Source organism: Mauremys mutica, chromosome 2, assembly GCF_020497125.1.
Source record: "Mauremys mutica isolate MM-2020 ecotype Southern chromosome 2, ASM2049712v1, whole genome shotgun sequence".
Taxonomy (NCBI): Eukaryota; Metazoa; Chordata; order Testudines; family Geoemydidae; genus Mauremys; species Mauremys mutica.
Window position 1 is genome coordinate 206,374,772 of NC_059073.1, and position 25,008 is coordinate 206,399,779.

A 25,008-nucleotide genomic window follows, 5' to 3' on the forward strand; every position below is an offset into this window, starting at 1 on the left:
CTGGTCACTGACAGAGACAGGATACTGTCTAAGAAAGACACTAGGTCTGATCCAGGATGGCAATTCCAGATCTGATCTGGGATATATTGTGAAGTAACATAGACGACTCTTTACCATCAATGATGGGCATGGGCATGGATTCACAAACAGTGGCTCGGATATGTGTGAGTGGAGTCCAGGAAACAGCCTACTGATGGACTGTTATTAGTGAGACTAGCAACAAGAAACAAACAGAAACTGGGAACTCTAAGATGACTTTCCATTTATTAAGAGAAGTCAAATTGCTGTGGCAGTTGTCTAGAAGAAATAAGGAAACACCTGACTTCCAGTTTAAAAAGCATATGGAATTTATTCTTCATAGAAAGATTACCTGCAAATAAATTAAACTTCAGCATGTTATATATTACAATTAAGTCAATGCTAAGCACTCATCTATCAATAAACCAGCCTACTATTTAAGAAAAATACCTACACTTTGCTGATAAACCACATCCTGAATTACTTTTGAAAAGTATTTTCCATTAATACATAATTTGAAATAATGGTGCTTTCACAATGCTAACTACGTAATGCAAAGATCTGTGTTAGAAAATGGAGAGTTTTGGGAGGGAAGAGGGTGTTTTTACCATCTCCTTCTTCTCCATATGCTAGGTAAGGAGGTATTGTGATAATGCGCTTTTCTCCTACACACATTCCTAGGAGTCCCTTGTCCATACCAGGAATCAGCCATCCAATTCCCACATATGTGTCGTAAGTTTTCATCCGATTGTGGCTAAAAATTAAAAGAATTAAAGAAGAAAAAGCTAATATCACAGAGCCAATAAAAAAAAAAGGAAAATAACCAAAAGCCACACACACAAGCATCACAATGAGTTGCCAGAGCTCACTTCACACTTGGCACAAGGAATACAATTTACAACCTTCTGTTCCAAAAACACAGGCATGTACAACTTGAGCTAATGGAGACATTCTAGGTAACATTTTCCAAAGTGCCTAAATGATTTAGAAGGTTAATATCAGATTTAGGAATTTAAGTGCTTCATTGAGTTTTCTATGTAGGATTTAGGCACCTGTGAATATTTTACCCTCTGTTATATTTCAGCATTAGTAGTACAAGCCCTTAGAAGGGAAGAAACACACACACACACACACACACACTTGAGCAAGTCTGACATTTGATCCTATAGAGGATGCTGGTACATAGACTCAGACTCTAAGGTCAGAAGGGACCATTATGATCATCTAGTCTGACCTCCTGCACAACGCAGGCCACAGAATCCTACCCATCCACTTCTGTAACAAACCCCTAACCTATGTCTGAGTTATTGAAGTCCTCAAATTGTGGTTTGAAGACCTCAAGCTGCAGAGAATCCTCCAGCAAGTGACTCATGCCCCACGCTGCAGAGGAAGGCGAAAAACCTCCAAGGCCTCTGCCAATCTGCCCTAGAGGAAAATTCCTTCCCGACCCCAAATATGGCGATCAGTTAAACCCTGAGCATGTGGGCAAGACTCACCCGCCAGCACCCAGGAAAGAATTCTCTGCAGTAACTCAGATCCCGTCCCATCTAACATCCCATCACAGACCACTGGGCATACTTACCTGCTGATAATCAAAGATCAATTGCCAAAATTAATTGCCAAAATTAGGCTATCCCATCATACCATCCCTTCCACAAACTTATCAAGCTTAGTCTTAAAGCCAGATATGTCTTTTGCCCCCACTACTCCCCTTGGAAGGCTGTTCCAGAACTTCACTCCTCTAATGGTTAGAAACCTTCGTCTGATTTCAAGTCTAAACTTCCTAGTGTCAAGTTTATACCCATCCACATACAAGCAAGTGCACTAGAAAACACTAAAAATAGCTTCAGTGGAAGTCTTAAATTTACTAATCAAAACAATTTATGAATAGCCTAGATTTTGTAAGACATTAGCAGTACAAAATTTCTCTTTCATTTTTCCGTGAAACAGGTTTGGCTCTTGAAAGCATGGGATTAATTGCGCTGGCCAGAGCCTGCCTGGCAGTCATTGCAAAAGCTTCATACAAAGTTCTGCCAATATTCCAGGCAATCCTCTGTTGGAAAGCAACACACATTGGAAGGCTTCCCAAAAGGGTAGTTAAAAACCAGAAGACCTTGACCAGGCTAACCCCATTTTTAAAGTTCCAAATAACTAACCTTAAAGAAGACAAAGTTACTGACAAAATATTACTAACTTTAAAACATATCCCTTCCAATCCCCACCCACAACAACTTCCATGGTCTCCAATTCTCACTAAGCATGATGTCCCAACACGAACTCTGATTATTAATAAAATAATACCCTCCATGAAACCCCAGTGAAGTACACGGGCTGCCTGCCTACTGAGGAATTTTAGAAATGGAGATACTTTATTTTCTTTAACAACCCTGTATAGTTTTGTACGTAAAACTAGCACCACATATAAATATCAATATTAAAATTGTTACAAAACCTATTCATTTATTTTATTATAGAATACTGTCAGCATGGAGAGCGAAAGGGAGAGAAGCAGCCTAATGTGCATGGAGTAATAAGATCTCACTTTTACTGGTTTGAGCCAGTACTACATTCATATAATTCCCTAGACAAATGTGTATAACTCTTATGAAGCCAAGCTACTTCAATAGTCTTGCAAGCGCCTTTCTCTTTGTTTTACAGTGTAGTAATTAACATTAGTTATATTATCCACTTGGAAAAAAAAGAGGAAAAAAGCTTCCTTTAAGTAGCCCAGAACAGATATATTAAAAAAATCCACAGAAAAGTATTAACACCTTACCTTGAGTCAAACAGAGTCCCATCCAAGAAAGTTCCATTGTAATGGTATCTTACAAAGTCAGACACCTGGATTGTCCTAGTACATTTTTCAGGCTTCAAATAAGTTTGAATTTGAACCTCATCTTCAGAATTCCAGAGATCTATCAGAAGTACATCAAAATGAAGCACTGCATTTGGGGGGATTACACCAGCTGCAAACAAACAAACAAACAAGCAAAAGTTAAAATCATTATCATGCTACCCACCTTTTCACAGGGTACCAAACTAATCATCATCTAACTTTACTTGGGCCACTGAGAGCGTCACACATCTGCCACCCACAAAGAAGTTTTCAAAAGAAGGTAACCAACAACAGCTTTATACTTATTTACAATTTTATACCTTTGTACTTTATAACTTCATATATTTACTAAATGGCTGTAATTATACCTCCAGGATAACACAGGAGGGAACAAAATTAAATCTTTGGTAAAGACCCAATCCAGAATTTTGCTGAGCTCCTCAACCCCCTGTGAACTCTGCCAGAACTCTGCCTTTGCTACAGATGAGGGCACTTAACACGTTATAAGATCAAGCTCCAAGTAACTGTTTGATACTCCTAGACTATTCTCCTCCATTTGGGACTTGAAAATTTTACACATGAGCAGTGAGTAAGAAGCTTTCCTTGAAGAAACTGGGGGGTTACTTATTAAATTCTACCGAATGTTATAAGGACACTGTCAACTTGAAATCTAGTCAGTAAAAATTTAAAAAGTTAAGTCATTTCAGATAGTAACCCTAAGTCTTCAGCCAATTTCTGTGATTTTTCAACATTTTTGTTTTTCCATTTAAATCATAGGACTGGAAGGGACCTCAATAGGTCATCTAGTCCAGTCCCCTGCACTCATGGCAGGACTATTATCTAGACCATCCCTGACAGGTGTTCGCGTAATGTTCTCCTCTCTCCTGTTTTTGTGTGAAAAACCACATAGGGAGAAACTGACTATATATGAAATGTTGTCAAATATGCTAGTCAAGCAATCCGAAAAAATAGAGAACAATGTTTTGGCCCTGATCCTGCAAGTACAATGCATCTGAGTGCTCCCACTGAAACCAAAGGGAACGTTTACATGCTTAAAAGTTAAGCGCACGCTTAACTGATTGCAGGATCAAAGCCTCTCTCTTTAATCTTTTCCAGTTACGGTAAACAAAAGGTGATACTTGTAAAAATAGTGCGTAAAAACAAAATTCATTTAAAAGTTTAATTTTTAAACTGAACCCTCATTTTTAGAATAATCCTAGCCTTGTGGTTGCGGATACAACTTTCCAAACAAATATGACCCAGGAACAAGGTGATACAGTGTTGTCTTTGTATCTAGCAAAGTCTGCAGAGTGAAGTTGCCTTATTACCATAGCATTGGCCCTGGACTTCACTGGTGAAGCCCCTGTGTTTTAATTCTTTAGCACTGAATGGCAGGTATCTGAAAATTGCCCTCTGACCCACCCAAAAAACAACAAATCAATTCTTTTTTGTAACTTCTGATTTTATCAACTTAATTAAATCTCCTACATCCTATGTAACCAAATCATTTATAGCCATGCTGCTGTACTTACAAACTCCTTCACTCCCATAGGCAAGCTTGGGTGGAATTTTCACAAAACGTCTCTCGTTCACACACATTCCAACCAGAGCTTTGTCCATCCCTGCAATAAGCTGACCTTTTCCCACAAATGCATTGAATGTGGAACCCCTGTCATAGCTAACGAGAGGGACAGAGAGAAAGAAAAACATAAATGGATTATTTACAAACTGCTCTGTGTCTCTCTCTTGTGCTAGTTTAATTTTATCTTGTTCCAAGCTCACCTAGTTAGAGCTTCAGACAGACCTGCTATGGAAACCAGAAAACTAATGCAAGCATCTCCTAAACTTCACGCCTCCATTTGACCCCAATGCAATCTCAGCCTGTTATCTCTCACATATGCTTCAATGATGTAACAGGTATCTTCACACAAACATCAAACTACAGCTGAATTTTGCTAATTCACACCAATGACCAGAGGATCTATTGCAAAATTACTGAATTAAGAAGCAAATTAAACAGTTTTTAAAAAGCAAGGAAAATGTACCACATAATATAGTTCGTTCATTTATTCTGACAAGAGTAGTTTAATTTTGTAACACTTCAAAAAATACTAGTAAGTGCACCGTAATATGGTGTAAAATAATGAAGCCTTAGTAACATGAAATTTCATTGCTACTATTATATCTTTCCAGAGAAGGGGGAGCACTATTTTTGTTGTTAATTGTAGGATGTGCTAATTAGCTAAATTTTTCTCCTCCACACCCATTTCTTTGATATTAAGACTTAGACAAACATCAAAAATTTACAGATTTGCTTTATACAGCAAGTTTGCCAGTTCCAATAATGTGACATATACTGGAACTTATCTTCCAATGGGATGATGTATGAGTGTTTGGGGTAAATTTGAATTATAATAAAGTTTTCCATAAAATGGACACAGCTGCACTGTAAATATGAGACTCCCCACAACAGTATAAGCTTGGGTGGCAAAAGCTTAACCACATTAAATTCAATACCACGTACTTTCTTTGATGTAGTAGTTCAGTTCAGTTTATCTGAATAAATACCGGTAAATGTTGCACTTAATTTTCTTTAACAGAAAATGTGAACAACAAACATAACAGGAAGGCAATGAAGCCTCTGAAACATTCCCCATCTTATATATGCTTACATTGCTCTCCTGTCATTGCAAAGCCTTTATGTTGTCTTCAAGCAGGGCCGCCCGGGGGGGGGGGGGCAAAGGGGGCAATTTGCCCCGGGCCCCGCGCTTCGCAGGGGCCCCCAAGAGAACAGCGGAGGCTCCGGCCTCCGCCCCTCTCCTGGAGCCTCAGCGCATCAAGCGCCGAGTCTCCGCCGGGGCCCCTGAGCCCCGCCCCGCTCAGAGCCGCGTCGTCAGGGGGCGGGGCTGGGAGCTCCGGGCTGAGCTCGGCTGCCTCCGCTCGGCGGGGAGCTCCCAGCCCCGCCCCCTCACCACGCGGCTCTGAGAGGGACGGAGCTCAGGCCCCGCCGGCCACACGCTGCAGCTGTTCCGGCGAGGCGCTGAGACTCCGGGTGAGGAGGGAGCCGGGGGTAAGAGGCTGGGGCCGGGGCGGGGGGGAAGCGGGACCCGCCGCCGAAGCGCAGCCCGGGGTCTTCGGCGGCGGGGGGCCCCTTCCGTTCCGGGACCCGCCGCCGAAGTGCCCCGAAGACCCGCGGCGGGGACCCCGCCCCGCCGAATTACCGCCGAAGACCGGGCTGCACTTCAGCGGCGGGTCCCGCTTCGGCGGTAATTCGGCGGCGGGGGGCCCCCGCCGTGGGTCTTGGGGCACTTCGGCGGCGGGTCCCGGAACGGAAGGGGCCCCCGCCGCCGAAGACCCCGGGCCCCCGGAATCCTCTGGGCGGCCCTGTCTTGAAGTCATTTTCTTCAGATAACAAGAACAACTTTTTTTTGTTTAATGCTATGTCCTCCTTTCTGCCTGCAAGCAGCATTCTCAAAACCAGCCAGTAGGTGGATATTGTTATAGTCAGGGCTTTCAGAGACTGCATACATCACTTCCACAACACACTGAGACTCCTAATAGCCCCAGGCCTAGAATTCCTAAACTGCTTGTAAATGAGATCTCCCTGTTGACTCCACCATTTTGCAATAGCCAATAACTTTTCTTAAAGCAGACATTACTTGATAAACATAATTCGCTTTCTACTCAACAATATTTCCCAGACATTTCTAGAGAACTTATGCTGGAAAACACAATTTAAACAAGCTCCTAGCAAATGCTGCTATATCTACAAGCACCCAATGAATAAGTTTTTAAATTTATATGTTAAAGATTCTAAGTGAGAAATTGATATTTGTCATATTTTGTCAATTGGGGAATGTATGAATATGTCAAGGATCAATTTAAAATAGAAAAACACACAAATTCATTATGCATTAAAAACAAATCCACAGTATCTAAAAAAAAATATTTGTATCGACTAGAACTGAGCAAAACTATACCAGATCAAAACAGGTCTGCATGACTAATTTTACTGACAGTTTACACAGATGGCGTTTTTTTATTTCTTCAATATTCTATAGTTAAAGCCAGACCTAAAACTCCAAATTATTTATATGGGCATGGAAATAAGCACACATATTTGAAGAAGAAACACAATGGCATGAATTCTGTTTTTTAAAAATAGATGGAATACAGCAGTTACTTCCGCAATACATTTTACAAGTCTGTATAAAAGTGATTTGTAGGAAAGAGACCTAACTTGGAAAGGGCTGTACAGTAAAAGCTTCCAAGTTTCATGAAAGTTTTCATCACTGAAGCAGAAAGCTAAATAAAACTGACAGTTATCCATCATAGAAGCCTGCCTCTATTTAGGCTACAGAGGTCTTTTATAAAGCAATTTCAAATCACTACCCAAATACATTTGCTCTGATTTCATTAATGTAGTCTTCTCTTGCACCTTTAATTTAAAAAACTAGCTAGCAGCTATAAGAACCATAATAGAAACTTTGTAATAAATAAATAAATAAGTATATATTTGATTCAAAACAATCTTTAATTCCTATATGGTAAGCACCTCAAAAAAAAGTCTTCAAATACTCTAATCAACAATAAAAAAAAACCTCTTCAATTTCTAGAATTGCTAACTTGATGCAGTGTCAGATTTTTACTTTTTAAATTACTCTAGAACTATAAATTAGTAAGTCGCAAAAATGTAAACCACAACTAGAGCAGACTAACAGACAAATAGACAATAAACAAATAGACCCAATTAATTTCTACATTTATTTCTGTCATATGGGTTCCTACATAGATTATTGATTTTCATCAATATTGCTTACTGGTTATTAAAATAGCACCCAGAGGACCTAGCCAGGTTTGGGGCTCTATTGTGCTGGGCATTTATAAACACATGGGGTATGCCAATGCTTCAAGTTGGGAATGTGATTACCAGCCTGAGGCAACATGCCTGCAAGAGCTTTGATGAAGTCAGCACACTGAAGACTGAGCAGAGCTATAGCAGTGGGACGGGCCAGCTGCCCTGAGTACATGCCTGCAGTGTCTGATGGGTGTGTGTTTGGGGTGGATAGTCCCTTCTGCTTCAAATTTCAGAGGCGTTTCCTCAGCCAGAAATAATCAAATAAATTTGTTAGTCACAAGTAACTCCTGTTCTTTTTGCGGATACAGACTAACACGGCTGCTATTCTGAAACCTGTCATTAAAAATATATGTTTATACAGTTTATATACATACAATAGTTCCATATTTCCACGTGGCTCTCACACCTTTGTGCAGTGCAAAAAGACTTATGACTTCATATGACCAGGGGATGGGGGAAATATGAACCAAAACTACTGACCCCTCCAAGGCAACCCTGGAGCCCCAACCCACTCCCATCTGGAAACCACCTTCTCCAAAACCCCACTCTCTCCCTAGAGTTCTCCAAACGCCTACCTTTTATCAGAGAGAGAGAGAGAGAGAGAAATATGTTATTATACAGGATATAAGCCCTCACTCCTCAGAGAATAAGCCTGACAGGGGTGAGCGAACAAGGAGGAGTCCCAGTGGCAGCTTAAAGACTAACAGATTTAGTTGGGCATAAGGATTCGTGGTTAAAAAAGCCACTTCTTCAGGCAAGGTGAGAGAAACTCTTACAGGGAGCTTATTCCACAATTGCCCACTAAGTAGATCGTTTCCTGTGCCTCTCTTGGAAGCATCTGATACTGGCCACTGTTACAGACAAGATACTGGACTAGATGGACATTGGGTCTGTTTCTGCCTGGGAATTCCTGGGGTCTGAAGGCCCCCCCACACTTCAACCCCAACAAAAAAATACAACCCACCTGATCTCCTGGCACCTCCAAAACCCCATCCCCGGCACCCCCCAACATAACCCACCCCAGCCCTCTTCTCCTCTGAAAACTCCTAAGGGCCACTCCCCCCCATCTCGGAGCAGCTCCCCACACCCCAAACACCCGGAGGGAGGCAGCTCCTTCTCTCTGCGGCCCCCACCCCCGGCTCCTGTCCCGGCAGCCGCAGGCGGGCCGGGCGGTACCTGGAGTCGAACTTGCTGCCGTCGGGGAAGGTGCCGTGGTAGTGGTAGCGCACGAAGTCCCCGCTGCGCACCGTGCGCGCACACTGCTCCGGCACGAAGCTGCGCTCGATGTGCACATCCTGCCCGTCCCAGGGCTGCTCCCCGGCCGGCACCGGCGGAGCCTGGCACGCCACCCAGCTCACCAGCAGGGCGGGCAGCAGCAGCGAGCAGCAGCGGTGCCGCCACCGCCGGGGCAGCATCCCCAAGCCCGCCATGCAGCGAGAGGGAAGAGACGGGAGGCCGGAGAGTGGGGGGAGTCCGAAGGGCCCTGCGAGCGATTCCCGGCCTCCAAGCACCGTGCGGCCTGTCCCACGGCTGCTGCAAAATTTGCAAACGTGGTGGATGAAAAAAAAAAAATCCCACCCCTCTGCCTCCAAGAGGGAGGAGACAGCAGCCGAGGGGGGGGGGGGGTGCCCAGGCGGGCGGGGTGGTCGGAGCACCGCTGCTGTTGCTACTGGGTAGGTGGGTTTTGTTCTGGGCGCTACGCTCCAGCCCAAGTTCTTTTTGTTACATGTAGTTCGTAAGTTTCGCTGCTCTCCTGGAAACAGGCCAGAATCCAGGCCTCAAAGTCCACGGGGGAAAGAGAGGGAGGGAGAAGAGGCATCACAGCACATCCCCAGGACCCTTCAGAAGTGAAAGGCTGGGTGCACATGGGGCTACGTGGCGCTGATTCTGAGTTCAGCGCAGTGTTGCTCTCCCCATCTCATGTTCCTTTGCTTCTTTCAGGCTTTAGATCAAGGGTTTGGTTTAGTTTAATTCCTCCAACATACACTTTTAACTACTATGTTGAACCAGTGATCACAACCTTCATTTGTCTCCATTTCTTTACAAATGTATTCATGCATTATACCACATTTAGTTTTTGCATTTAAAAAAAAACAAAATAAAAATTAAATTAAATAATATTTTCACTGAAACTGACCCAAAAAGTATATTGTAATATTTTAATAGTAATTTACCGCTTGAATACTGCTTTTCAACTTCAGATTCCATTGCAAACACTAGCTAATGCTCAGAACAGTCCTTTGGGTTTGGTAAACGTTACAATCCCCAGCGTTTTAAACAGCTGTGGAGATTAAGGTAGAGAGATTAAATGATTTGACAAAGGCCACAGCAGTAAGTGTTGAAGCTGAAATCAGAATTGAGGCCAGTTATAAGACCATAAGAACAGTCACAGTGGGTCAGACCAAAGGTCCATCTAGCCCTGTATCCTGTCTTCCAACAGTGGCCAATGCCAGGTGTCACCCATTTCCAGCCTCTGGCAAACAGAGGCTAGGGACACCATCCCTGCCCATCCTGGCTAATAGCCATTGATGGATCTATCTTCCATAAATTTATCTAGTTCTTCTTCGAGTGATTGCTCCTATGCATTCCATTATAGGTGTGCGCGCCGCGCGTGCACGGCTCTCCGGAACATTTTTACCCTAGCAACTCCGGCGGGCCGGCTGGCGCCCCCTGGAGTGGCGCCGCTATGGCGCCCATTATATACCTCAGCCGGCCCATCCGCTCCTCAGTTCCTTCTTCCCGCCCGTGACGGCAGTTGGAACAGTGGAGTGCTCCCTTACCTCCACAACCCTAGTGTTCTCTCCATAGTTCTAGTGTATATAGTGTTAGTAATTAGTTACGTTCTTGTTATAGTTGTATATATATAGTGTATAGAGTTAGTAGTTAGGGAATTAGAGGGCTTACCCCTCTTCTTCCGCCCCGGTGCGGGCGTATGCCCGGAGCACCGGGATTCAAGCCCTGCGCGGCTTGCCAGCGGCCCATGCCGGTCAGCGACCCGCATGACTCCTGCCTCCGCTGCCTCGGAGAGTCGCATAGACCAGATAAGTGCCCGATTTGTGTGGCCTTTAAGCCTCGTACGAGGAAAGAGCGGGACTCCCGGCTAAAACAGTTACTGATGGAGTCTGCGCTCCAACCTCCGGCGCCGGCTCCATCGGCGCCGAAGCCTACCTCGACGAGCAGCGCACCGGCAGCACCGAGCCGCTCCGGTACCGACCCGGCACCGAAGACCCGGCGCCGCTCCCTCTCCCCGGGGAGGAAGCACAAGGTGCCGAAGACGGCCACTGCAAAACAGCAGCGGAAGCCGTTAGCCCAGCCGCCTCCGACGAAAACGGTGCAGGCTGAGGCAGTGCACGCAAAGTGCACCGGGCCGTTGACTCCGGCGCCGCAAGGCCCGTCGAGTCCGGCACCGCCCAGCTCCCCGGTGCCCACCGAGGAGGAGCTGAGGATCCCGTCGACGCCTGAGGCGTTCGTGACGGCGAGGGAGCTAATCGACCTGACGTCGGCTCCGTCCTATCAGCCGCCGGCACCAACGGTGCGGACACTTAAGTCCCTCGGCAAGCCTGCGATGATTCGTCCTCCATCCCCGGGCGTCCGAGGCGACCGCGGCTCCAGGATCCGGACTCGATCCCGGTCCCTCTCACGGAGACGGTCACCGCCGCACCGCTCCCCATCCCGCCGGCGATCGACATCGCGACGCATCTCAGCGTCTCGGCACCGGTCGCAGTCCCGGCACCGCTCCCCATCGCGGGGCCGGTCGTACTCCCGGCGGCGCTCCAGGTCCCGGTCGAGAAGTCACCAGCACCGCAGCAGGTCCGCGTCCAGGCACCGCGGACATCATCGGGGCTCCCGCAGCCGTTCAAGGCACCGCAGATCGAGATCGAGATCCGCTTCCCGGCACCGCCAGTCGAGCTCCCGGCGCCGCCGGTCGAGCTCCCGCCGCCGCAAGTCGAGCTCCCGGCACCGCCGATCTCCTTCCCGGCACCGGAGATCTAGCTCCCGCCGCCGTCGGTCCAGCTCTCGGCACCGCGCAGAGCGAAGGTCCCGCTCGCCACTTGCCTCCCGAGACAGCCGGCACCGACCTTCGGCACCGGAGGCTTGTCTCACGCCGGCGCTCGATACCCGCCTAGGCGCCGCCACTGCTCCACCCTGGCCTTCAAGGGAACCCTCCGTGGCCTCCCCTCAGGGCAGTGCGGTGGACTTCAGAGCCGGGTCACTTCCACCGGACCATGGACCCCAGTATTGGGGACATTGGGTACCCTGGGCGCAGTATGAGCAGGGACCTCCCCTGCCACCCAGGCAGCCGGGCTCGGCGCGGTCGGTGCCAGTGGCCACCGTCAGTAGACCCCCCCGTCTCCACCGACTCAAGCCGACGCCCACGGCCCACCTTTAGGGCAGGACTCACTGCCACCAGATCGCCAGGCGGTGGAACAACATCAGGAGGAGGTGCTGCCGGGCCACTCCTCGTCCTCCTCTCCCGATGAGGCGGTGGCAGGGGCGTCGCCATCAGAGCCCCCGCCTATTGACCTCAGGGCGCACCAGGACCTTCTCCGAAGGGTGGCAAAAGCCATTAATTTGCCCATCGACGAGGTCCAAGAGGTCGAGGACCCTATTACTGATGTGGTGGGAGAGGAAGCCCCCGTCAGAGTGGCGCTCCCGTTTATCCGCACCATCCAAAAGAACAATACCACCATTTGGCAGTCACCTTCCTCCGTCACCCCCACGGCGCGTGGCGTGGAAAGGAAGTATTCGGTCCCGCCCAAGGGGTACGAATATCTGTACATACACCCCACCCCAGACTCTTTGGTGGTCCAGTCAGTCAATGACCGCGAGCGTCACGGTCAACCGGCTGCTGCGCCGAAGTCCAAGGAGGCCCGGCGCATGGACTTATTAGGGCGTAAGATTTACTCGGCGGGAGGTCTCCAACTCCGCATCGCTAACCAGATGGCCCTATTGTCCAGATATGCGTTTAATATCTTGGGGTGCCTCACAAAATTCAAGGAGCTGACCCCTCAGGACTCCCGCCCCGAATTCTCGGCGCTGCTGGAAGAGGGCAAGTTAACCTCCAGAACCCTGATTAAAGCGGCCGTAGACGCGGCAGACTCAGGGGCTAGAACGGTGGCATCCGGAGTGACGATGCGCCGCATTGCGTGGTTGCAGTCTTCCACCCTCCCGCCTGAGGTCCAGTACACCCTCCAGGACCTCCCGTTTGACATGCAGGGCCTGTTTTCTGAGAAAACGGACGCCAGAATTCAGACCCTAAAGGACGGGAGGGTCGCAATACGGACGCTGGGCATGCACACGCCGGCCACGCAGAGGCATTCGTTCCATCAGCAGCCCTACCGACCCTTCAACCAGGCCAGAGCTCGGCCGTTTAACAATCGCCGCACGGCCCCCTTCCGCCGTAGACCGTCCGGGGGGCGGCGAAACCAGGCTCAGGGCTCGTCCAAGGCTCCGCAAGCTCAAAAGCCGGCCTTTTGATGGGACGCCCGAGGATGGCCCACCACTCTCCCCCCAGGATCCATCCCTTTTGTTTTCGAATCGCCTTGCCCGCTTCCTTCCGGCGTGGTCAGCTATAACATCGGACAGCTGGGTCCTCAGCACCGTCCAGCACGGCTACCGCCTACTGTTTATTTCACCCCCTCCCTCCCACCCACCTTCCCCGTCCCTCTTCAGGGACCCCTCTCACGAGCAAGTCCTCTTACAGGAGGTCCAGACTCTGTTGAGCGTGGGTGCCATCGAGGAGGTGCCTCCCTGCAGGCGGGGCAGGGGATTCTACTCCAGATATTTCCTCATCCTCAAGGCGAAAGGAGGTCTTCGTCCCATCTTAGACCTCCGGGAGCTGAACAAGTACCTCTGCAAGCTCAAGTTTCGGATGGTAACCTTGGGGTCCATTATCCCTTCCTTGGATCCGGGAGACTGGTTTGCCGCCCTCGACATGAAGGATGCTTACTTTCATGTGGCAATTTACCCCCCCCACAGACGCTACCTGCGCTTCATGGTCAACGAGGCCCACTACCAATTTGCGGTGTTACCCTTCGGCCTCTCCACTGCCCCGAGGGTATTCACCAAGTGCATGGCGGTCGTGGCCGCAGCTCTCCGTCGTCGCGGAATCCACGTGTACCCTTATCTCAACGACTGGCTGATTCGTGGTCGCTCTCAAGAGTTGGTGGCAGCTCAGGTGTCCGAGATACTGCACCTGTTCCGGTCTCTCGGCCTCCTCGTCAACGCCAAGAAGTCCCAATTAGTTCCGGCTCAACGCCTGGAGTTCATAGGAGCGGTCCTCGACTCCAACCTCGCCAGAGCCTGCCTCCCTCGTCCTCGACACGAGACGATGGTCTCGCTCATCCGGGCCCTGCAGACCTTCCCTTCCACGACGGTGCGGTCCTGCCTCCGCCTGCTGGGTCACATGGCGGCGTGCACTTTTGTGACCGCGAACGCGAGGCTGAGGCTTCGTCCGTTCCAGATGTGGCTGACATCAGTGTACCGCCCTGTCAGGAGTCTACCCTCACTTGAAACTGGGCGGTTTCAAAGTGAGGACCCGCATGTCTTCCCCCCACCCCAAAATCCTAGGGTAGGTCTCCCCTTCGGCTGCCACCACCCGGTCAATTCCGTGGGCCGGGACACCCCTGTTTCCCCCCTTGGGAACACAGATCAATTCACAGAGGAGGAACCTTCCCCCCTCCCCCCTCTCTCCAGCTTGCTCTGAAGACAGAGATGCCTGGATTCAAACGCCTTGAATCTCTACACACAGGGAAGCAGCCCACTTCCCCCTCCCCTTCCCCTGAATTTCCCCAAGGGAAGGAATTAACCAAGTCCAAAGAAAAGAAAAGAATTTATTAAAGAATAAAAAGAAAAATACAGAATCTCTATGAGCCCAATCTGGACACTCATAGGGTATAACCTTATCAATCTCTGGAGAGAATCCCCTCTCCCCCTTTTCTCAGTAAAAGCAATATCAGCAAACAGGAATAAAGCATTTCCTTTAGCAAACACACAATTGCAAATATAGAAATCAAATCATAAGACTAATTCGCCTTTCTAATTAATACTCACTATTAATTAGTAGAAACTACTCCAGGAGAACTTGGAGACATGACTGTCCTCTGTTAGGTCCAAAAACAGTTCTCACACAGACAAAGGCTTCCCTCCACAGAGATTTGAAAAAATCTTATCTCTGATTGGTCCTCTGGTCAGGTGGTCACCAGGTACTACATGTTAACCCTTTACAGGTAAAACAGACCTTAACCCTTAAATATCTGTTTATGACACGCCCCCACCGCGACCCTATAGATATGGTGGTCACGGTCTCGGACCCCACTCTCCAGACGCTCACCTGGTGGCTGAATCCGGAGGTGGTCTGCGAAGGGGTTCCGTTCCGCCCCCCTCGCCCGTCGGCCACCCTGACCACAGACGCTTCGGCGCTCGGATGGGGGGCTCACATGGGAGACCTGCACACCCAGGGTCTCTGGTCGGCCCAGGAACTCTCCCTCCACATCAACGTACGGGAGTTGAGAGCGATCCGCTTGGCTTGTCTCGCCTTTCTAGCACACCTCCGGGACCGCTGCGTCGCGGTATACACGGACAACACGGCGGCCATGTTCTATCTGAACAAGCAGGGCGGGGCCCGATCCTCCCCGCTGTGCAAGGAGGCGATGCTCCTATGGGACCTGTGCGTGACCCACTCGATTCGCCTCGAAGCTTTCTTTCTGCCAGGAGTGCAGAACACGCTAGCCGACCGTCTGAGCAGGTCCTTCGCCTCCCACGAGTGGTCCCTTCGCCCAGATGTGGCTCACACCATTTTCCGGAGGTGGGGATTTCCCCAAATAGACCTGTTTGCCTCCAGGACCAACAGGAAGTGCCACAGGTTCTGTTCGTACCAGGGTCGGGCTCCGGACTCCATCTCCGATGCGTTCCTCATGCCCTGGATGGGTCCCCTCCTATACGCGTTCCCCCCGTTCCCGCTGGTCCACCGAGTACTACTCAAGCTGCGGAGGGACAAGGCCCACGTCATACTCGTCGCTCCGGCCTGGCCGAGGCAGCACTGGTATACCCTGCTCCTCGAGCTCTCGATTCGGGATCCCATTCCCCTGCCGTTATGGCCGGACCTCATCTCTCAGGACCTCGGCAGGCTTTGTCACCCGAACCTGCAGTCGCTGCATTTTACAGCCTGGTTCCTGAGTGGTTAACCGACGCAGAGAGGGGTTGTTCGGCGGCGGTGCAGCAAGTTCTGCTTGAAAGCAGGAAACCCTCGACACGCTCTACCTACCTCGCGAAGTGGAAACGCTTTGCTCTTTGGTGCGATCAGCGAGGTCTTAACCCGTTCTCGACCCCTATCCAGACGGTCCTCGATTACCTCTGGTACCTGAAAGCCCAAGGTCTTGCGATCTCGTCCCTGAAGGTGCACCTGGCAGCACTGTCGGCCTTTCGGCCCGCTATAGATGGTCGCTCCGTCTTTTCCAACCCAATGGTTGCCCGCTTCCTCAAGGGGTTAGACCGACTCTACCCTCAGGTGCGTCCGCCTGCTCCGACTTGGGATCTGAACCTGGTTCTCACCCAGCTGATGCGGCCACCCTTCGAGCCCCTGGCCACGTGCTCTCTGCTCCATCTCACCTGGAAGACGGCCTTCCTTGTGGCAATCACATCTGCCAGACGAGTCTCCGAACTCCGCGCCCTGACAGCAGGTCCCCCATATACCATCTTCCACGGGGACAAAGTGCAGCTTCGACCACATCCGGCCTTCCTTCCCAAGGTGGTGTCGGCCTTCCATCTTAATCAGGAGATCTTCCTCCCGGTTTTCTTTCCAAAGCCGCACGCCTCACCTCGTGAGCAGCAGCTCCACACCCTGGACGTCCGTAGGGCCCTCGCCTTTTACATCGACCGGACAAAGTCCTTCCGGCGTTCCTCCCAGCTCTTTCTGGCAATTGCTGAGCGCATGAAAGGCGAGCCAGTTTCCTCACAACGGATTTCATCCTGGGTGACGTCCTGCATACGAGCGTGCTACGAGCTTGCTCGCGTCCCCCCATGCCGACTCACTGCACACTCGACCAGGACGCACGCCTCGTCGGCCGCCTTCCTGGCCCATGTTCACATTCAGGACATCTGCAGAGCGGCCACATGGTCTTCAGTCCACACCTTCGCCTCCCACTACGCGTTGGTGCAGCAGTCTCGGAACGACGCAGCCTTCGGCTCGGCGGTACTACACTCCGCCACGTCTCATTCCGACCCCACCGCCTAGGTAAGGCTTGGGAATCACCTATAATGGAATGCATAGGAGCAATCACTCGAAGAAGAAAAGACGGTTACTCACCTGTAGTAACTGGTGTTCTTTGAGATGTGTTGCTCCTATCCATTCCAGACCCGCCCTCCTTCCCCACTGTCGGAATAGCCGGCAAGAAGGAACTGAGGAGCGGACGGGCCGGCTGAGGTATATAATGGGCGCCATAGCGGCGCCACTCCAGGGGGCGCCAGCCGGCCCGCCGGAGTTGCTAGGGTAAAAATGTTCCGGAGAGCCGTGCACGCGCGGCGCGCACACCTATAATGGAATGGATAGGAGCAACACATCTCGAAGAACACCAGTTACTACAGGTGAGTAACCGTCTTTTCTTCCTTGAACCCTGTTATAGTCTTGGCCTTCACAACATCCTCTGGCAAAGAGTTCCACAGGTTGACTGTGCACTGTGTGAAAAAAATCCTTCCTTTTGTTTTAAACCTCTTGCCTATTAATTTAATTTAGTGATCCCTAGTTCTTGTGTTATGAGAAAGAGTAAACAACACTTTCTTATTTACTTTACACTTTGATTCTGCAAACACTTATGCACATGCTTAACTTTATGCACTGGGTAGTCAATGGAATGACTGATATTGGTAAAGTTAAGTGCGTTCATGTGTGTTTGCAGCATTGGTGCCTTTGTCTGCAGAAAATGTTGGTAGACCTATTAGTACACACACACACACAAAAAAGAGTAAGCAAGGTAGATAATCCCTTTTATTTGACTAACCATCAATTTCTAATATGAGCTTTCTGGCTAGGATCGGTCCTTTCTTGAGGTACAGTATCACTTTGTGATGCTATTTATTTGGTGTTCACTGATCATATATTTCATTGTTGATCATTACGGTAGAACCAAGGCCCAGTCCTGCAACTTAAACTTGTGCCAAAGCAGAGACCCATGCAAATCCGTGGGGCTTGGTGCACAGGAAGAAGACTGTCCATGTGCATTGTAAGTTGTAGAATCAGGATCTAATCCTCATTCTTTGTGCCCCCAAATCTCCCATTGACTCCATTGTAAGGTCAATTTTCCAATTTGCCATTTTGTTTTGCCTGAGTTGTAGTTTGCCCTCCATATTGTTACCCCTTCTTGTTTGCCAGTTGATGCCCTTTCTGTTCAAGGCGGGAAAATTAAGACGGGAACAGTGTCATGTCACCTATGTCAGTGTTTTTCAAAGTTCAAGTCGCGACCCACTACTGGGTCGCAGCATGTAAGGCACTGGGTCAGCTTGCTCAGCACCCAGAGACTCTAGCAGCTCTGGTCAGCTCTGCCGACCAGGACATTAAAAGTCCCGTCGGCGATGCTGCCCAGCTAAGGCAGGCTAGTGCCTACCTGCTCCAACCCGCGCTGCGCCCGGAAGTGACCAGCAGCGGGTCTGGCTTCTAGGCAGGGGGGGCCACAGGGCTCCGTGCGCTGCCCCCACCCCGAGCACCAGCTCCACACTCCCATTGGCCAGTTCCCAGCCAATGGGAGCTGGGGAGGGCGGTGCCTGCAGGTGAGAGCTGCACGGAGACACTTGTCAGCCTCTGCCTAGGTCAGGAGCTGAACCTGCTGCTGGCCGCTTCCAGGGCGCAGCGCTGGCCGCAATGCCAGGACAGGCAGGAAGTCTGCCTCTGCACCCCAGTTGTGCCGATGACTGGGAGCTGCTGGAGGTAAGTCTGCGCCCCAACCCCATGCCACAATCCCCTGCCTTGATCCCCCCAAACCTGGAACCCCTTCCTGTACCCCAAACCCATCATCCCCAGCCCCACCCCAGAGCCTGCACCCGCAGCCCAGAGCCCTGACCCCCCTGCACCCCAACCCCCTGCCCCAGCCCTGAGCTCCCCCCAACCCAGAGTCCCTCATGCACCCCAAACCTCTCATTCCCAGCCCCACCCCAGAGCCTGCACCCCCAGCCCAGCCCCAACCCCCTCCTGCACCCCAACGCCCACCCAGAGCCCTGACCCCCTTCTTCACCCCAACCCCCAGCCCAGAGCCCCTTCCCACACCCTGAACCCCTCATTCACAGACCCACCCTCCAGCCCTCACCCCCACACCCTAATCCTCTGCCCCAGTCCTGAGCCCCTCTCACACCCCAAACTCCTCATCCCCAGCTCTACTGGGTCGCGGGCATCAACAACTTTCAACTGGGTCCCCAGAAAAGAAGTTTGAAAACCCCTGATCTATGTAATCTGCCCAGAGATAAGACTCTATATAAGGACTGTGTGCACAGGGCTGTCCGCCCCAGTGGCAGCCCAGTGCCTATTGTGTCCTAGCCAAGACTATGAGTCAAGAAAAGAAGAGAAGATCTGCTTACCCGTTGTTCCCGATCCTGTCGTGTTGTCGTTCCTGGTCCCCTGCATTGTTCCTGTGTGATCCTGTGTACTTGTCTCCTGGTGTCCCGTGTGGTTTTGTCGTGCTCCCAAACCTGTGTGTAGTCCTTGTTCTGTAGGAGCATCAGATATGGTGCTGTATTGATCGCCTTGACTTCTTTGTATACCTACCTGTGTTATTTTGAGGTCCCTGGCTTCAAGTCAATCTATGGGGTTAACAGCTGAGTGCTTTTGTTATGTTTACACTTGTTTGTTGTTGGTTGTGGGGTTCTGTTTAATAAATACCTGTTTGTACTTTATACCTGCCTTCTTAGTATTCTTAAAGTGTCGATCACCCCTGGTGACAGATACAGGAGGGGGAATGGATCTGTAGTGTGGTTTGTGGTTAAATCCTTGTGGTAATACCCTGTACCGGGTTAACACCATCATTTCAGCTACAGAAGTGAAACAAACATTAAATGATTTAAAGATACTGCACAACTCTCATACCCAGAGAAAATACTGATCAGGTATTATTATTTGTTGTGCAGTAGCACCCAAAGGGGGTAAATCAGGTTGTAGACCCCATTGTGCTAACTGTGGTGAAGTCAAAAGGAGCTGCATACCCACCATCTGTACAACATTTTTGAGGGTTTCGACATAGTGCTAGGAAACAAGAGCTGCCAATTGATCAAATCAGAGGAATTGTCCTAGACTGAAGTGTCAATAGAGGAGGTTTTGGAATAAATTCCTAAATTAAACAGAGTTAAGTCCCCAGAACCAGATGGTATTCACACAAGAATTCTGAAAAATATGAAATATGAAATTGCAGAACTACTAACTATGCTATGTATCACTTAAATCAGCCTCAGTACTAGATGACTGAGGATAGCTAATTTAACACTGATTTTTTTTTAAAGGTTCCAGGGGCAATCCTGGCAATTACAGGCCAATAAGCTTAACTTCAGTATCGGGCAAATTGGTTAAAACTATGATACAGAACAGAATTATCAGACACATAGATTAACACGATTTGTTGGGGAAGAATCAACATAGCTTTTGCAAAGGGACTCATGCCTCACCAATCTATTAGAATTCTTTGAGGGGGTCAACAAGCATGTGGACAAGGATGATCCAGTGGTTATAGTGTACTTGGACTTTCAGAAAGCCTTTGACAAGGTCCCTCACCAAAGGCTCTTAAGCAAACTAAGCAGTCCTGGGATAAGAGGGAAGGTCCTCTCCTGGATCAGTAACTGGTTAAAAGACAGGAAACAAAGGGTAGGAATAAATGGTCAGTTTTCACAATACCGAAAGATAAATAGCAGGGTCTCCCAAGGATCTGTACTGGGAACAGTGCTGTTCAACATATTCATAAATGATCTGGAAAAAGAGGTAAACAATGAAGAGGCAAACTTTGCAGACAATAAAAAATTACTCAAGATAGTTAAGTCCAAAGCAGACTATGAAGGGTTACAAAGGGATCTCACAAAACTGGGTTGACTGGGCAACTGAATGGCAGAGGAAATTAAATATTGATAAATGCAAAGTAATGCACATTGGAAAACATAATCCCAACTATACATACAAAATGAGGGGGTTTAAATTAGTTATCACTCAAGAAAGAGATCTTGGAGTAGTTCTCTGAAACAGCTGTTCAGTGTGCAGTGGCAGTCAAAAAAGCTTACAACATTGGGAACCATTAGAAAAGGAATAGATAATAAGACAGTAAATATAATAATGCCACTATATAAATCCATGGTACGTACAGATCTGAAAAACTGTGTGCAATTCTAGTCACCCCGTCTCAAAGTAGATATATCAAAATTGGAAAAGGCAAAGAGAAGGGCAAACATGGATTAGGGATATGGCACAGCTTCCATATGAGGAGAGATTAAAAAGACTGGGACTGTTCAGCTTGGAAAAGAGATGACTAAAGGGGGGATATGATAGAGATCCATACAATCATGAATGGTATAGAAAGTGAATAAGGAAGTGTTATTTACCCCTTGTGAAGGGGCAGGACTCACCATCTTGGCACCTCTTGCTGGCCATGTTGGGAATTACCTCTTGGTTGCTGGTGCCCCTTCCTCTAGAGGTGTCTCACTGACGTCACTTCTGTTCCACCTCTAAGACCCGCGTCGCTCCCCAGACTGTGGCGTCCTCTTCTGAGCACAGCCCTCCAGCTGTTCCCCACTCTGCTTTCTCCCCCCTTTCCGGGGGAACTGGCTGTCTCTAGTCCCTCCACTTGCTGCTGTGGCCTACTGCAGCTTTTGGTCTAGCCCCTCACCTCAAGGGGTAAACTGCAGTCCGAATACTGGACACGCCCTCTGTGGCAAGTGGGGGGAAAGGAAGCTACTCTGGGCCCCAATCCACTGACCCTATACCCGGCAGCCACACGCTGCTGCTCTTCCAACTCCCACCATCTATTTCCCTGGGCCACTTCCCCGTAGCCCTAGCATCTTCCTGGCCCTTTGTATTGGGGCCTCAGACTGGCAATCCTCAGGTTAGAGCTTCCTATTGCTCCCCTGCCCAGCACTACTCTATCAAAGGTACTTCTCTAAGGCCACCAGTCCTTCTCCCTTGCACTCCAGGGAGAGACTGACTACTCTGTTGAACAGCCCTTCTTATAGGGCCCTCCCTGGCCCTGATTGGCTGCTCCAACAACCCTTCTCCTGATAGGCTAGCTACAAGTCCTTCTCCCATTGGTTGGATTTTGCACAGCCTCCCTGAGGGCTGCTTTAACCCTCCATCTGGCTGTGTGGGGCAGCTGCCCCATCACACCCCTTCACATAACACAAAAACCAGGGGTCAACCAATTAAATGAATAAGTAGCAGGTTTAAAGCAAAAGGAAGTACTTCTTCACACAACACACACTCAACCTGTGGAACTCTTTGCCAGGGGATGTTGTGAAGGCCAAAACTATAACTGAGTTCAAAAAAGAATTAGAAAAGTTCATGGTCAGGGACCCCACTGGATGTTCCTGAGGCACTGACTGCCAGGTACTGGGACTGGCACTCCCTGTACTATTTATTCCCTCTGAAGCACCTGGTACTGGCCACTGTCAGAAGACAGGATAATGAGCTAGATGCACCATTGGTCTGATCCAGTATGACCGCTGTTAGGTTCTAATTGATAAAGAGCAGGGGGCAGCTGTTTGAAGATTGCCATATTTGTGATCATAAATCACAACCTGCTTACAACAACAATCCCATCCAGTGTGTGCTATCAACCTCACCAGCAAAACCACCACATCTCACTGGCAGATTGCTGAAGTCACAAACCAAACTTGGCAACCAAGAATGGGACCAATCACAAAGCATAAAATCAGGATTACAAAATGTGACAATCATCATCAATTAAAAATCCTTTACAAAAAGAGATGATCTATTAAGATAAGGAAAAATACTGAAGAGAGAGAAAATATTGATCAGATATTATTATTTGTTGTGCAGTAGCACCCAAATGGGGTAATCAGGTTGTAGACCCCATTGTGCTCGCTGCGGTGAAGTCAAAAGGAGCTGTATACCCACAAATCTTGGCCACTGTATTTTTTTTTTATTAGAATTTTTGTCCCTCCTTTGGCCCAGATCCTCAAAGGTATTTAGGCTCTTAATTTCCAACAGAAACACACTTGCAGTGGAAGTTAGGATCCTAAATACCTTTCATCATGAGGGCCTTAGTATTTGTTTCACACCTGCTCAATTTTGTGCCTATCTTTTTTCTTCCACTCCCTGATTTTGTTCCCATGTTCTCTTCATAATGGAATGCAATAATCTTTAACTTTGAATTGAACTTTTGAAGCCATGATGTTCAAGTTAGTTAGAAATTAGGCAAAAGGATTATTGCACACTCATCACTATTTAGTAATGCCTGGAAATATGCAATAAAAAAAAGTCACCAATCCTCTCTCTACTGATTTTGGATGATTTAAAATCATGTATTTACTCCATCTCTAGAGCCCTGCGTGGATACAAAATTTGTATCCACAGCCAATCTGCAAAAATGATCCGGGGACATAAAGAGGATATCTGCATATTTGCAGGGCTTGAGATACAAAATTTGTATCTGCATCTGATCCATGATCCGCAAAAATGTTCCATCGATATTCAAGGATTTGCAGGGCTCTCTCCATCTCATCTTTCCAGTAGACCCTGAATGAGGTTAAATTGTTGGGATATTTCTTATGCCAGACATCCAGTATATTACATAATATGATTCACTCTAAGGCCTGGTCTACATTTAAAACATATACCGTTAGTTAGGTAGACAAGGCCTAAGACCCAGCTTCTGTTCACTGCAGCAGAGAGGAAGGTGGACAGGAAAATGGTTACTCCTCCCTGATTCTCAGGGAGGATCTGTGCAATGGCGTATATTAAAGAAGCCTGCAAACTGCTGTAACTTACACTAGCTGGCATTGTGTCCACTAAGCATAGTCAGCAACATGCTTCAGCCATGCCCCAACCCAATCCTCCCCACATCTGACATGCCCTATGCGAAGGCCAAATAGAGGGAGTGGCATCTCCCTACATCAATGGATTTCTCAGCTGGACAGATCTGGCTGCTTTCTGACTCCTCAGTGCTGCTCAGGAAGCATAAATGGGCTAGATCAGAACAGAAAGTGTCCAGTATCTTTGTAAGAGAAATTATTCTTAACCATTTAACTAGTTTCTCAAAGGGAAAACATTTAGAAACCCCTACTTATATGCTGGTTAGGAAGAACAAATGCACTGCAAATTAACTGGCTTTCCTGGCACTATTCTGGGTAATGCCTTCCACATTCTTCACCAACCTGAAAACCCCAATGATGACTAATTTCCTTTGGGCAGGAAGATGAGCACAGACCTGCCTGAAATTACTACAGAAACCTGTTCTAACGGGAGGATTGTCATTCCCAGACTTCAAAACACCACACAGCTAGAGGCATTCTCTCTGGAGAACTGTCTTTCAGGAATGCCAGTGGATAGACATGGAATGAGGAGTAAGAAGGGTAGAAGAATTAAATCTGTTAGGTGAAAAGAATGCCCAGAAACATGCGGAAATTCACTCCACCGCACCCCAGCCACGGTTTTGCATTCCATGTAAAGCTCAAGCTAACCTAAGCCTATCCACCATGATATGGCACAATATCTGGTTTTGATTTTCAAATATAGTAGGCAGGGGACCAAAATGGAGCTCAAAGGGCTGATACACTGCCCCTGATTCTTTTGAGAGGCAAGCGTTCTCTCCTTGGAACAGATAAGAAAGAAAGTAAAACAGCCAAATAATTTACCCTTCTCATAGTTACAGATGTGGAGCTTTGTTACTCAATCCACTGTCACAAACTATGTAGCAGAGAGCAGTGTTACCATTTGAGTTCACGGGAGATTTTGAAAGGGACATATGGCAAGAAGTTAGACACCTAACTGCCATTTGCTCCTCTGAAAATCTCTCCTTATGCTACTTACACAAACTGAGTTTGGAAACATTCAGGGACACTATAGATGGTGTTGTGTTGTGTTGATGAATCCTCTCAGCATGAAGAATCACTTATGCTAGCATGGGAAAGGGAACTAAATGCCCAGCTTGAGCCTGAAGTACGGAAAGATATCATTTTACTTGAGATCATGTTCTGGTTTTTTTAATATGCTTGAAATGAACTACAAGACTATAATAAGATGGTAGCCCTAGTGTAAATGAAAATGTCCATGACACATCACATGGATAAGTATAGGAGAGTTTGACACCAGCAAGATGGG

At 48.5% G+C, this 25,008-nt stretch overlaps 1 protein-coding gene across 3 annotated transcripts in view; it reads right to left on the reverse strand.

The window, feature by feature from the left end:
• FKBP9 (FKBP prolyl isomerase 9) overlaps positions 1-25,008 on the reverse strand; it is a 54,801-nt gene that overhangs the window by 25,941 nt on the left and 3,852 nt on the right. The window contains exons 1-5 of one of the 3 annotated variants that reach the window (XM_045005726.1): positions 20,581-20,654; positions 19,278-19,406; positions 4,387-4,532; positions 2,795-2,984; positions 627-772 (exon numbers count right to left, since the gene is read on the reverse strand). In XM_045005726.1, coding sequence (XP_044861661.1) covers positions 627-772; positions 2,795-2,984; positions 4,387-4,532; positions 19,278-19,406; positions 20,581-20,645 — 676 coding nt within the window. In that variant the 5' untranslated portion in view covers positions 20,646-20,654. Of the gene's footprint in view, positions 1-626; positions 773-2,794; positions 2,985-4,386; positions 4,533-8,888; positions 9,542-19,277; positions 19,407-20,580; positions 20,655-25,008 lie in introns of those variants that run through there. The other 2 variants (XM_045005727.1, XM_045005725.1) reach the window with 2 other exon arrangements.